We start from the raw sequence: 14,364 nt of genomic DNA, 5'->3' as shown, positions 1-14,364 counted from the left end.
CTCCTCCTCCTCCTCACCAACTTTTTCTTTCCAATTCCTATTGCTTAAATCTGTCTGCCTCAGTCCAACCATTCTTTCCCTGTCTCAATCCAGTCTTTCACCTTCTTGCACTTCTTCTGCCTCTCATACATTCTCACCCACTAATGCCCCCCCCCCCCCTTCTCCTAATCAGAGCCATATGTTGGAGAAGGAAGGCAGAGAGATCCGACGATGGACATAAATGTGTTGAATGTGGTGTGTGTGGTACAGTGTTGGAGCCAACCGTGCGTGAGTGCTTGCAGTCACATGCGAGTCTGACAGCGCATGTGGTCCAGATTTCACAATACTTCTGCCTGTTCTGGCTGTCTGTGCGTCTCCTGTGCTCTGGCTTTCTCTAATCCCTCCATCGCTCCTGTCACCTTCATCTCTCCATCCTCTTAACACCTCTCTATTCATCACCTCTCTGCTTCCCCCTGGTGGCTGTGATTATTCACACATTCTCATTCTTGTTGCAGCCTTCAGGTCTGGTGCTTTGTGAAGCATTTGAATAGTTTTGGTGAAATTTTGCCATGCAGCGTGAGTATGTGTGTGTGTGAGTGTTTTACCACTATTCGTTAGAATCTTTTCCAGCATGAGATTTATAGCTATAGCTATAGGCACTGGTCATCATTGCATAGCTTGCATGTGCACATAGAGTCTGCTAGAACACAATGAAATGAAACTACAATTAGACTTTAAAAATTTATACTGCAAGTCATCCTCCAAAATAATTGCGTCTGATGCGAGATGGTGCAGCCCTCACCAAAATACTGATTCTAGTCTGGCCTGATGCATGCTGTGACATCATGTACTAATCTCTCATTCTCTTTTTCTTTCTTTCTGCTCCACCCTCCCTGTTTCTGCCCCCCTTCCTTCTCCAACTCTCTGTCCCTTCCTCTGTCTGTCTGTCTGTCTGTCTTTGTGTCTTTCTTTCTCTCACTCTAGCAACCATGGGCAAAGGACAGGAGCAGAGAGAGGAGAGAGAAGTATGTGAGCTCTCCACTGCAGTATTGATGACCCAATGATCCCCTGCAGAACAGAGCCAGTCAGGCAGACAGAGTGAGGCTCAACTCAGAATCAAAATCAGAATCAGCGCCACATCCATTCGATAAAAGCGGCCAATTGAGCAGAATATGAATGGTAAATGTAATCTAATGTTGTAATGCTGCTGTGTGGGTGGCACAGTTAATAGAAGAGAGTGTGTTACGGATTAGGTTTATGGCCCAGTGCCAAAAATGTTGACGAGTCTATCACACAATCACAATTCCATCTGTGCTGCAAATGTTTGATTTTAATATGTACAGCGTGCTTGATGTGTTACAATATATATTTAAAGGCAAGACATGAATGTATGCAATTCAACAAGTTCTCTCTTTCCGGTTGATTTTACTGTTTTTATTTCTGTCCTCAGGTCTTTGACTCTTCTTGCCAGCTGCTGAAGAAAAACTCATTTGCAAACATCCTTTCTTTTCCTCCCTCATTACCAGAAAACCTTCCACTGAATGAGCGGCTTGTCACATCACCTACATTCAAGCCAAAGTGGGGCTCCAGTCTGTGACACTCAGGCTGAGGAAAAGAGGTGTGGAGGGGCACTCGAGGGGCTGGAAGGGCCTGAGTTCTGGACCAGGGACCTCGGGCTCCAGGCGGGGTTCCAGGATCCTTCTCACGATGGACTGGCACTTGTGACCTCTGACCACATCCCTTCCTCCTCTCCTTCCGCCCTGGCAAACGGCCTCCATCTACAAAGAAGGCTGGGGCACAGCTCCTGCCGGAGGAGGCAGACGGATACTCACACGCCCACTGAGACACTTAGAAACATGCAAACACACATAGATCCAGATGTGCACGCACAGGCTTTTTCACATGCACATATGGATAATTGTGGACGCATGGATATCAACACGCATACAGGATCTGTGGGGCCAGAGCAATCCAAAACTCTCCCACCAGAGGCCATACACACAACCTCATCTCAGCCCTTGTCTTTGGCACTTGGCAATCAGCTAGCTGCCCCAGTCCGGACTGCAGAAACAGACACCTTTTGTCCGGTCCCTACAGGTCCAAATACAGGCTCTTCTCCTCTTCCTGTAGAGACAGAAAAGAAGTATGCACTCCGCAGCTCTGGGCGTCCCCGTTTCCCCTGTCACCTGCGAAAATCGTCCCGCCTCCGCCGAAGCGTAGAGGATGTAGAAAAAAAAGCATGCAGGGACCGGGCAGGAGAAGAGGAGGATGAAGTATTGGAGGACAAGATCTGGAGGGTTAAAGAGGAGGAGGTGGCTGTTGGTGATAAAGAAGAGAATTTGACTGTGGAGGCTGTTCTCCCCACAGCCACCTGTCATACAGACATTCCTCTTTCTCTCACCGTACCTAAACCTGTCCCTAAAGCTATACCTAAACCTGGGCCCAGACTTGGACACAAACCAGGACCCAAATCCAGATGTAAGCCCGGACCAAAATCAGTCCATAAAGCAGCTCCTAAAAGCATCATGAAACAACGTCAGGCAGCTCAGGCTATGCAGCAGCGTGCTACTGCTCATCTTGCGCTTGCAAACACAACAACCATTCCTGCATCTGTGGTAACTGTGAAGGAGGAACCAATCACAGATTTGGGGTTATGTCCTCCCAATAGTCGTAGACGTGGTCGTTTTGTTGGTGTAAGTGAATTTATATTGACACAAAATCTAATACTGCTGTATGTATATATCGAATGTTTAGACACTTTGCAGTTGCATATGTTTGATGTTAGTCTCTGTTTCACAGGTGAGACGGATTGTGGTCAAGGTGGCTCGGATTCCTGTCAGCCTAAGCCGTCGACAGAAAAGCTACAAAATTTCAAACTTGGAGACAGTTACAGGGCCCGAGAAAGTTAATGATGGCAGTGTGGAGGGCTCAGAGGCAGCTCGTGAACCAACTGCACTTCTTCGCATGAAGAACAATGGAAAGAGTGTCATGGTGATGTTCCCTCCTGGAGAGCTCCCTGTCATTCTGAAGCGCAGGCGGGGCCGACCCCCTAAACAGCCTCTTCCCGCAATACAGGGGGAGCCTCCAAATGTTGGAAATATTGGCAGTAATGGAGAGCAGCCCAAGAAGCCACGGAGGCGGCGTCGGACTAAACTCCCCTTCCCCTATCCGTCTTATGTTAACGATACAAATGATGTAAAAACAGAATATGGGGATGTTCTCTCAAAACTGGCCTTTTTAAATCGCCAGCCTCCGGCCACAGGCCGCTGCTCTCCCCCACGCTGCTGGACACCTAGTGAGCCTGAAAGCTTTCAGGCGTCCTTGGAAAATCCTGGAATATCCACCCTGCTCCACCGGCTCACCGGGTTTAGACGGCCCCGAGGTGGCAGAGGAGGGGGCGTTGGAAGAGGTGGTGGAGCAGCAGGGGGGATTGGGGGCAGTGAGTGCAATAAGAGCACCTTCAGTGACTTCTTTGAATCCATTGGAAAAAAGCGAAAACTGAGCCCCCTGTCTGAGCATGGATTACCTAGGAAGAGGGGGAAGGGTGTTGGTGGGGTGGGTAGAGGAGGGGGTATGGTAGGAACAGTGCCTGGAGGCGAGAAAACAGTCAGGAAGAGACGTATGAGAAAGAATGGTGCTTTTAAAGCAGGTGGGGTGTCCATGGGGCAGGACTGGCCTAATGGGGCAGGTGGCTGGGGAGAGGAGGGGCAGATGGACAAGGAGAAAGTTTTGGGTGGGTATCAGCTCTGTGGATCGCCAAGGGGGGGCTTTGCCTCCTGTGAAGTTGGGAGGGGGGGTGCCTACAACAGTCCAGGAGGGGGCAGAGGGGCCGGACCAGCTGGGGAAGACTCGCAAGGCCTTTTTGCTGGTTACTTTCGATCACTGCTTGACTCTGATGATTCCTCAGACCTGTTGGACATCTCCTCACAGTCAGATGCCCGTAAAGCCTCATCCACCCCAGGTTATGAGCCATCCAGTCCAGCTACCAGTCACAGCTGGTCTCCTGCATTTCCTAAGTGGAGCTCTAAGGGTGCAAGTTCTGGGGGGGAGGGGTCAGGCCAGACACATTCCTCCTCAGCCAGGCCTCCATATAGCTATGGCAGCTTGGCCCAAACATCCCCCACCACCTCTACCTATCTTAAATCTACTCCTCCATCTCTCTCCCACTCACCTAGCTCCCCACACCCTGCCTCTTATGGCCACTACTCCTCTGGCTACACCTGCTCCTCTCCTGCAGTGCTACAGAGGTCATCAGACTGCAGCTTCGCATACGGGTCAGGTCACAGCAGTGGTAAGGCCACCCCAGTTGGTCAAATGGGTTATTCAGGCTATCAGGCATCAGCCAAAAGGGGTTTTGGTGGATATGCAGCAGGAAGTCATTTAATGCGAGGTGACTCAGCGGGACCCACATCACCTGGAGGAGCATACATGTCTGTGGCCAAAGGTAGCCCCTTCAGCTCATCCTCCCCAGAGGTTTACAAGCAGTACAACTCCAATCAGTGGAGCTTCAGGTAAATCACTTGTGGCAGCCTGTTGTCATAAAAACTCATAATTAGTTCAGGAAATGTCTCATAAGAAGTTAGACTTGGTATGAAGAGGAATTAAATGAATGTGTAACTAAATCTTTTTTTCTGCAAAAAGAAATAAAAGTTTATAAAAGATTTAAAACAGGATCAAAGGCATGTGAATTACACAATATAAATATTTCACTCCAGCATCTTATTTTCACTCTAACATGTGCACCAAGTGCTAATTAACAGTCCACCATGCCTAAGAGTTGTTAGAAATTGTGTTTTCTTTGGAGGTTTTAGGGTGGAACTGTAAAAAACTATATATAAATATAAATACAGCTGAAGTGTTTTCTGATCTGTTTTTACAGGCAAGGATTTGGTGGCTGGTCAACGGACAGCTTTGGGTCTCAGTATCATGGCTACAGTGAATACGGCTCCAATGAATCCAAAGACATCTTGGATATCTCAAACTACACCCCCCAGAAAGCCAAGAGGCCACCTTTTCCTGAAAGTCTATCAGAATCCTCGTCTGACTCCTCACATCTTGGGTCTGCAGCCACAGGTAGTGGCCCCTGCTCCACAGGTGGCACCTACAAACAGAATGAGACTGCCTCTGTTAGTGGAGAGGGAGGCCAATCAAGTCTGTCTAGCCTAGAGAAGTTGATGATGGACTGGCATGAGAGTGCCTCAGGGCCTTCATACAACTGGAGCCAAAATGTCCTTTTCCAGGGTGGGGGAACCAGCAAACCTGGCCGTGGACGCAGAAAACGGACTGATCCACATTTAGAAAAAGAAGGGGGTTCTACTTTACACTCTGATTCCCCATCCAGTCCCTCCCCAACACCTACTCCAGGACCTAAGCGAGGAGGTGTTGGGGGAAGGGGCAGAGGGTCTAGAGGAGGCAGAGGAGGTCTGTCTCCCTGTCAGAGAGAGCGGCCATCAGGGTCCAAGGGCAGGGGCAAGCCTGCCTCCACAGCGGGAGTGGGAGTGCCTGCTGGAGGTCCTGAGGGATCTGGGCTGTTCCAGGAGGGTTTGGATTATTATAGTGGAGACAGTAGCAGCCTCTCTCCCCTGGCCACTCCTAATCCTGCCCCACCTTCCAGCTACCTCCAGGACCCCTGTGAGTACCCCTCACCTTATTCCGCCCACCCCTCGACACCTTCCTCTGAGGAGCGATATCCAGCCTTATACCCTGGAGAGTCCTCTTCTTCCCTTTCACCCAGTGTCTCATCTCCCCCTTACCCACCAAAGCCCACACCTCCTCCACCCCAGTCTTACCACCTTGCCCCCTCCAGGACCTTCTCCCCCTCATGCTCCCCTTCTCCACGGGTAACACCCCATTGTGGTACTGCGCTAAGCCCCTCGCACCGCCCCCCTCCAAAAGATCCCCAGTTTTCACAGTATGACTCCCCCAGCTACTGCAGCTCCCCCTACTGGTACGGACAGGCATCACACAGCGGCAGCCCCAGCCCACATTCACACAGCACGCACTCAAATACAGCCATGCATGCACACAGCAACCCGCACACAAGTCCCCATGGGAATACACCTGGCAATTCACTCACTAGCCCGAATGCAAACACACACTTGACCCAGACTCCTCTTGATACACATCATCACAATACACAGCCCACCACAAACCTGAGCTCACACACTAACACACACCTCCACAGCAACCCTCTCTCCCACTCAAACCCCCACACCAGCAATCAGCCCCACCACAACACACATACCAGCCTCCCCTCTCATACACACTCTAACCCCAACCCTAGCCTCCACTCAACACCTGTGCTTTATGAAGAGCGCAGCCCTTCTGCCGCCATGACCTCTCACAAGCGGGATCTGACTGCCCATGCCATGAGCGCAGGCCATCGCCAGGGCTCCCTCCCTCACTCCCCGTACCCTAAACCTCCTCTGGACTCCTCGCCCCGTCAGGAGGACACTAGTGGTTACTCCCTTTCCCAACAATCCTACCCGGGCATGGGACACCGCTTCCCTGCCCAGGCGGCACAGGGTAGTGGGGTGTTGTGCCAACTCTTGGAGCCAACCAATGATGACAGCTTCAGCGTCACCAGCCTGTAACAGCAGGTAAGTGTGTGTTTAAGCTAAAAGCAGTGATACACCCAGTAAGCATTGACAAATTTATTGGTAACAAATGTTGCCGGTTCGGTACCCTGACTCAACTGGTCATGACAGTTTTAGTGTAGGATGTGCACATTAGCAGCTATGCTAATGTGGGATGTCCTTTGCTTTCTTAAGCATCTTCATTCCCTGTGAAGCTTTATTCACAGTATACAACGTGTGTATTCCTCTCATGTTCCATGATATGTAAGTCAGGCACTCATTACCCAAAACATTAGTCACATACAGGTTTTGGTGCCCCCCATCAGTATCACACAGTGTAATGTAGATTAATGAGGTGCTGTAGAGATATGTCAAGACCTGTATACTTCAGTTTGATTTTGCAAATTTTGAAACTTCCTATTTAGAACTCTGTTTTTGGCCATAAGTTAGCCATCACAGGAAGTATAAATCAGTGCAACAGTTAAACTGTTAAAATCCATCCATAATTCAGTTAACCTGCTTTATTGTGTGGATCTTAGAATGTATCACAAAAATGATTGTGTTAACTTTAACAGCACAGGAAATTATGATCAGCACATTACTAGGAGCGGTATTACTGCTGTTTGTGATAGTTTGCATTATTTATGTTATTTATCCCACTTAACAGAGACCAGGAAAAAAGCTGTTTGCATTTAACCAAATTAAAACTGAAATATAATATAGTAATCCCAGAAGTGGACATACTGTGCATGTACACTGGCCATCCATAATTATTTATGATAATTACCCATAATAAAAATCAGCTTCTGGGGAATTATGGCTTCATTTAGAGTGCAGCGTGTTTACAATGAACCCTTTTAAAATGTATTATATCATTATATCCGTCAAAAATAACTTTTCATTTTTGTGTCTCTGCCTTTGTTTTTCTTTCAGGTGTATTCAATTCAATTCAAGCTTTTACAGATTTGCAAACATTTTTTTCTTTTCTTTTTTAAGCGGACTTCTTTGTGAAAGACTGTGAAACGAAGGGTGAGAATTAGCTGCCAGATTTTGGACAGTGAAGCTTTAATTCTCCAGCATTGACAATCAAGATCAACTGCAACTCACATACTCAAGCATGCACATACACAAACACACACAAACACAGACACGCATGTGCAGATTAGTTCACTACCTAAACATGATCACATAAAGTCATACATGTGCTCACTCATTCACTCTCTCGCTCTGCGCTGGAATGAGGGAACGGCCAGGAGGAGCTGACAGATGAATACCAGACGCTCACGGACAGAGACAAACCTATTTCCTCATCGCTTTGAGTCCTGCTGTGATATATAGAGGACTCCCAGAAGTCTGTATCTCGCCAAATCTTTCTGGTTCAGTTCTGTACGTCTGCAATATAGGCAAACTAGAAACACACTGCTCTCTTTCTCGCTTTCTGTTTCTCTGTTTTCTCCTGACTTTTCCTGCCCTGCTAAACCAGCAAACACGCTCTGCACTCCACTCACTAACCCTGCATTTCTGTCTTGTGACCTGACCTGAACCGCATCTGAGCCCAACTTTTTAAATACCATGAGCCTAGCAAATGTCCCTCTCTGTGCACTCCTTGTGTTGTGTCCCATAAGAGAAAAGTGGACTGAATCAGTTTCTGCTCTTGAAATACCAGCATCTGTACATACGACTTCAGCTCCAAGCCAGGGGGCCTCTCTTCACGCTGAAGGCCCATCATCAGCTCGCCCTCCTCTGTGCTCTGCCATGGTTCTCTGCTCTGGTGTTGGGGGGGAAGGACTGCAGCATGGAGACTCAACATCCTGTGTTTTGCTGTTTTAACTACAAGGGAAAGAGACATTGAAATTACACAGTGGCCCCAAAGAGACTCTTGTTTTCTGTGTGCAAATGTGAGACAGAGGATGCATTCGCGTGACCGCAGTAATGCATGTATTTGTTGTGTGCATATATGTGTGCGTATGAATGTATGTGTGTATGTGTGTATGCGTGCCTGTGGGGTCAAAATGAGTGAAGTTCCCCTGACACTAAAAAGTCTTGGCGTGGGCCTCATTCTTTCTTTCACTCTCTCTCCCTTCTTTTTCTGTGGTCTTGTGTTGTTTGGTGGTTTTTGTGATGAAAAAAAATTGTATATCTGTCTGTTACATATCATGTATGTATCTGAGGTGCAAAATATTTAAATACACATTCTGTTCTTGCCATTGGTAATCTTGTCTATAGCATACAGCTTCTTTGACGGATTAAGGGAGGTGTGGGCATGCTTGTGTGTGTGTGTTTTAGAGCCTTTCAGAGCCCAGGCTGTCTAAGACTGTGAGCGAGTGAGTTCAGTCAAGGACACAATTCGACAGGGAGTGAAAGGGAGGGGAGGAGTGGATGGCGGAGAGAGCAGGGGAGGATGTGTTGGAGGGGAAAGAAAGAAACCAGACTGAGGAAATCAGAAAAGGGTGTCGGAGAGGTTTTAAAGCAAAATGCACAATACTTTAGTTTCAAAATTCCTCATTCAAATAAGGGAATGTGGTAAAGTAAAAGCCGGTGGTATCAGAGAGCTGAGGGGACACACAGACCCCGCGCTCATTTCATGTCCTCACAGGAAAACTTGGTATTAAACAGCAAATATTGTACGTCTGCAGCTTGTGTGTGTGCGTGTATGAGTGTGCCAGACAGAGAGAGCGCGAGAGAAAGAAAGCAGATGGGGGAAGTTTACTGGCTGCATATTGTGTACAGTTTGTCAACGGGCTGACTAAATAGACTCAGACATGGCCGGAGGAAATGTGTTTGCTGTGACATTCCACTGTATGGTGGAAAGGGACACGCACTGTCAACAACACTACATGACAGACAGAGAGGGGGAGGGTGCAGAGGAGCAGCTCTCTGTCAGACAGTTCTGTTGTGTTGTATTTATGTAAAACTCTGGTGTATACATTTACATAAAAATCATTATTTTCTGTTTAAAATTTTAGCGACTATAATGAGTACAAGGAAGTTTAATTAGGATTTATATTTGACTTTATGATAATTCGTTATCTGGATTCTAGAAGTTCAAGGTAAAATACAATAATTTAAAATATAATCAAAATGCTGCAGAATGCTCTCTAACAGTGTGATATACATTTAGCTGCCAGCTGATTAGGAAACTAGAGCAGTCTAAATCTAGCCTAAATCTCTTCAACTGTTCCTTTTGGAGGAGGCCTTTTGTTGGGTTTCCTGTTTGCCTGTTATTATTCTGACCCCTGCATTTCAATCAGTGAGGCCAGGACAAGAATAAGCTCCTAAATTTAATTCCAGATTTTTTTTTTAAGACCACATTTATTGAAAAGTAAAATGGACAGCTTTAAAATACTGAACATATAAAACTGACTTTATATATGAGAATCGTTCGTGATCGTTGACGATGACCTCGCAAATGTCGTGAGAATTCAGCTGACTCACATGGGAACTCATTATAGCTTGTTCTAAAGTTAGCAATATTACCAAACACAACTTAAAGGTGGGTAGGAGATTTCATTCTGATGCACTTTTTGTTAAATTAGTGTAACTTCTCTTTACAATCCCATAGCAACCGATTAGTTTGGCAGCTTCGCTTTAAAATGAAGAATATTAATCATCTGTGGAAGCTATAAACTGCTAAAAACATCAGCCAATCCTGCGAGGCGCACCTGCGCGGAGTATTGGCTGGTTGTCACTCTCTTCCTGCTCTGCGCGCACCAGAGAGGTACGTGCATGATGGCCGAAGTCACAGACTGGTTGGGAGGCGTGGCTTCGGGGTGAGCTCCGAGAGAAAGGGGCGTGTGTTCACTTTCAAAATCTGGCTGACTCTCACTGACTTCAAAATCTCCAACCCTACCTTTAAAATTATTTCACTTCTCTTCATAATTAAGAGCAATCCTAAAATATGACTAGTAGTTCTATTAATTATACACTAAAGAGTTGAAAGCTAAATAAAATGGCCGTCACTGTGTCAATAAGGCCACCGCTGACCCAGGAATGCGCTTCGTCATCACAACTTTCCCCTGGGGGTAAGAAGAGGGAGGAGAGAGGAGGAGGAGGAGGAGGAGGGGAGTTCTCAGCTGGGACTTTCCTCACTGCCCTCCAAAAAAAAAAAAAAGTTGGACCACAGGGCAGCACAGCACCGGAGATGTTCCCCGGTGCCATCGTCACGCAGGAGGTATGCGGACCTGTTCGCGGTGGTGGGGCCGCGGTGGTCTCTCCCTCCACTCGGGAATTCTGCTCCTGTTGATCCCACCGTTCCTCCTCGCTCTCCAGCTCCTCGTCGCCGGGTCCCGGCTACCTGGAGCCGCGCGGGTGTGGGCAGGGGAGGAGGAGCAGGACGGACCGGTGGCCTTTTCAGTCATCAGCATCGAGCCGGAGAGGAAGTGGCGGCAATGGGGGACCCAGCAGCAGCGGCGACCGGGTGTAGAGGAGAAGGAGGAGGAGGAGGAAGAAGAGAGGGATCATGATGGAAGAAGGGAGGGGGCACGAGCGTATGAGGATGAGAACGAGATGCACGCGCGCCAGGTTTGTAAATAAAGTTTAATCCAAGTGTTACAGAACGCTTAAAATCACATGTTTTTTTAATTCATTATTATTCATTTACATCTAAATTATATACTTAATATATTTGATTTGCTTATCATAAATAGAACCGTTAAATGTTATGATAGAGCAAAGACAGATAAAGGACTCATGTAATTCAGTTCAGCTTAAGTTTGGGATTGAAAACAGAAGTTATACCTCCAGCAGTGTTTATTTATCATACCAGGCAAGGTTTGTGCTCAGCGCTGTGAATTATTACAGACATGAAGGAACAGGTGAGGGCAAAGGGCGAGCACAGTGCAGAGCCCAGATCAGAGAGAGATGACAGCTGTTCTGTCTTTCTCTCTTTACCCTTAAGTTGCACAGAGCCTCAGTCTCCATCTGTGTTTGTGTAGGTGCATCTGTCCCCTCCTAGCACCCCCCCAAACACACACACACACACACACACACACACACTCCTCACGCCCTCTCTGTTTCATTCTCCTTTTCTCTCACTCCTTCTCTTTATCAGCCCAAGGAAAAACTCTCTGACTCATTCTACTGAATCATTCCCCCCCCCCTCACCCCCCACAGAGGTTGTCATGGTGACCATTTTGAGTGTGTGTGTGTGATGTGTTGGGGGGGGGGTATTTGTGTGTGTTTGTGTGTTACAGTGCCTCAGGCTGATATATACCAGCAGGACTGAGGTCAGCACCTTTGACCTACCTCCTCAACACTCCCACCCGGGGCCTTCACAGTCATTCCTTTGCATTATTCAACTGCCTTTCCTTTGGTGTTCCCCACGCTGTATGTATTGATATATGCATCTTCACAGGTGGGACCCAGAGCACTGGAGATGCCGCCATGGGCAGCTGACAAGCCGTCATTCACAGCAGAGCTCAGTCGTGTCATTGCGTATATCACAACTCCACAGGTAGGCTTTGTCAGATTAGAACATTTTTAGATGATGAAAGCTAGACTGTATTTCATGGGAAAGGTGCTAAAATTAGAGATAAGCAAACACGAGTAACAGACATGTAGTTTTGTTTTTGCATTCATGCCTTGATCCTCGGGTTGGGAACCACTGGTCCAATACAGACTGCCATCCCTGATTCCAGCTCAGAAGAGTCTTTTCTGTAGCCAGGAAATAGATCCTGCCAAGCTTTCTTCCAAGCAATCAATAAAAAATTCAACTACTTCACTTCTGCGACGGCACACTAGTGTGGGGGTTAACATAGCAGTAATATGATCAGTCAGGAGCTGTCAATATGCTGGCAGCAGAATTCTGCCAAAACTGGAGCCAGTAAGGACGTTCAGTTCCAGACTGGAAACTCCCGAGCAAGAGTTATGAAACACCAAGTGCTGAAGAACTGGGAAGAAAAAATTGCTGAAAATTAAACCTCATTTTAATCAATACCTGCCATAAAATTGCAGTGGTTCAAATTTACTCCAGCCAAATGAGTAAAGCAGTTTTACTATGAATTAATAAGGTGTACTTAAAGGAGACATACACACGGTCTGAAATGTTCTCGCAAATTTCACAACTTCTTCTTTAACTTCCTCTTTTCTTATTTGAATGCTAATTTTGTGTGTCTGCTCTCAGACCTCTATTCAGCCCACCTCATGTGACTCTCTTGTCTTGTCCATCCCCAGCTGAACTGCTCCAGGGTTTTATCTCCAGGGCAGACTCAGGCAACACAGCACCCTTCAGTTTCAGTGCAGTGGCTGCTGTGTGCCGAGGACTGGCTGCTTCCAGCTGCAGGCAGACCGTGTGTCGCGTATTCTTTCAGGTGTGCACAAACATCTGTACCATGCACCTATGCCAATTCATGTGCTGTTATGCATTCATATCACTGGCACAGTTGGAATAAACAATGCAATGCATATTTAATCATGCATGCAATAATCTTCAAACCACCTCTGAGCTCCCCTGCCTGCCTTTCTGTCTCTTTTTTGTCTCTCTCTAGTATGGATGGAGGAGATTCAGACTTTTTGAAGACTGTGTCAGGGCTCAGATGTGAAGTCCACAGGTTTGATCCCAGCAACTCCAATGCATCTGGTGGTCACCATGGCAACAGTTTGGCTAGTAACCATGGTAACCACGGAGGCGTGGTCAGCCAGCACAAGATGTGGCTGGAGTGGCGAGCTCAAAAGAAACGAAAGCACAAGACAAGAAGCAACCTGGGTAGTGTTTCTCAAACACTGGCAGATATCATGGCGGCTCTGGGACACCACAGAGTAAGACACACACACAGACAGACACACACTCACTGAAATTTAGAGAAAACAGTGCCAAACAAACATACCTTAGAGTCTTTTCGCCCCAACATACCCAGAAAGCTCTCTTACTTGGCCGTTCCCATAGCAACAGGGCTCTGCGCCATCCCTGGCTGCCATGGCAACAATTTAAGCGAGTGAATCACACTCTTCCCCAGTTACAGCCTGCAGCCACAAGAGGGAACTACATACCTGCAGTTTGAGTGTGTTAGTTAATAGAATGAGAAGTGCTCCAAAACACTCATTTATAAATGTTTAATAATGATTTTAATTTGATTTTCAAATCTTTGGCGGCAGTGAGTCAGGCCATAATTACAAACCACTGGCTGCACAACATAAACACTATTTAATAAGACACTTTAAAATGTACACACAGTATTATTTTTATATATTATAGATAAGTCTACCATTTTAGTTTTTGTCAGCTCTAAGATTTTTTTTTTCATTTTAATATTTAATATCTTTAGGTTAATTTCCTGTATGCTGACCTGCTAAGTGCAGAGTGGCGAGTTTTCCAAAACTGGATTGAGACAGGAACTCTACAGAATGTCCATCATCTGGTTGCCGCTGTACACCTGCAATGGGCAGGGTTTGAAGTGGGCGGGACCAATGAGGAAGTGCTCCGCTATTGGTTCAGCATCCTTCAGGGTCTCCAGGCTTCTGGACTAAAGCTGGTTCACAGCTCAGCAGGAGAGGGTCACAGTGTCCTGAAGCAGACAGTAACAAATGCACACAGCTCCTACACACTCAGCTGGGTCAACACACGACACTGACACTCACACATGACCCCATCCTGTAGTGGAAAAAGGTCAGACTTAAAATAGTTGGAGAAGTTTCTTAGAAAAATGAACTTTCTTTTTCTGTGATGTCATGCCTTTACAGTTCATCACACAACGTCTCCCTCTTGTGGACATGGAAGGATCTGCCTTTTTTTTTAAATAACTTCACACTAATGTGTTTACATGTAATGCTGGCCAGTATTTGACCAGTCTGGAGCAGTAACTGAGTAACAGCA

General features: G+C 46.8%; 2 protein-coding genes across 2 annotated transcripts; both read left to right on the top strand.

Annotated features, from left to right (window-relative positions):
* The first annotated feature begins 1,520 nt into the window (after positions 1-1,520).
* On the top strand, positions 1,521-8,335 carry ahdc1 (AT hook, DNA binding motif, containing 1). The gene is made up of 4 exons (XM_028400070.1): positions 1,521-2,672; positions 2,779-4,490; positions 4,859-6,578; positions 7,488-8,335. Exons 1-3 carry the CDS (start codon positions 1,521-1,523, stop codon positions 6,570-6,572), a joined length of 4,578 nt encoding a protein of 1,525 aa, XP_028255871.1. The 3' UTR covers positions 6,573-6,578; positions 7,488-8,335.
* Positions 8,336-10,677: 2,342 nt separating this feature from the next.
* Positions 10,678-14,359, top strand: LOC114432095 (methyltransferase-like protein 24). The gene is made up of 5 exons (XM_028399875.1): positions 10,678-11,075; positions 11,908-12,006; positions 12,726-12,862; positions 13,040-13,310; positions 13,817-14,359. Exons 1-5 carry the CDS (start codon positions 10,728-10,730, stop codon positions 14,120-14,122), a joined length of 1,161 nt encoding a protein of 386 aa, XP_028255676.1. The 5' UTR covers positions 10,678-10,727; the 3' UTR covers positions 14,123-14,359.
* Positions 14,360-14,364: the final 5 nt, after the last annotated feature.

Source organism: Parambassis ranga, chromosome 2 (assembly GCF_900634625.1).
Source record: "Parambassis ranga chromosome 2, fParRan2.1, whole genome shotgun sequence".
In the NCBI taxonomy this organism is placed as follows: domain Eukaryota; kingdom Metazoa; phylum Chordata; class Actinopteri; family Ambassidae; genus Parambassis; species Parambassis ranga.
This window is presented reverse-complemented; position numbering and strand designations above follow the sequence as displayed.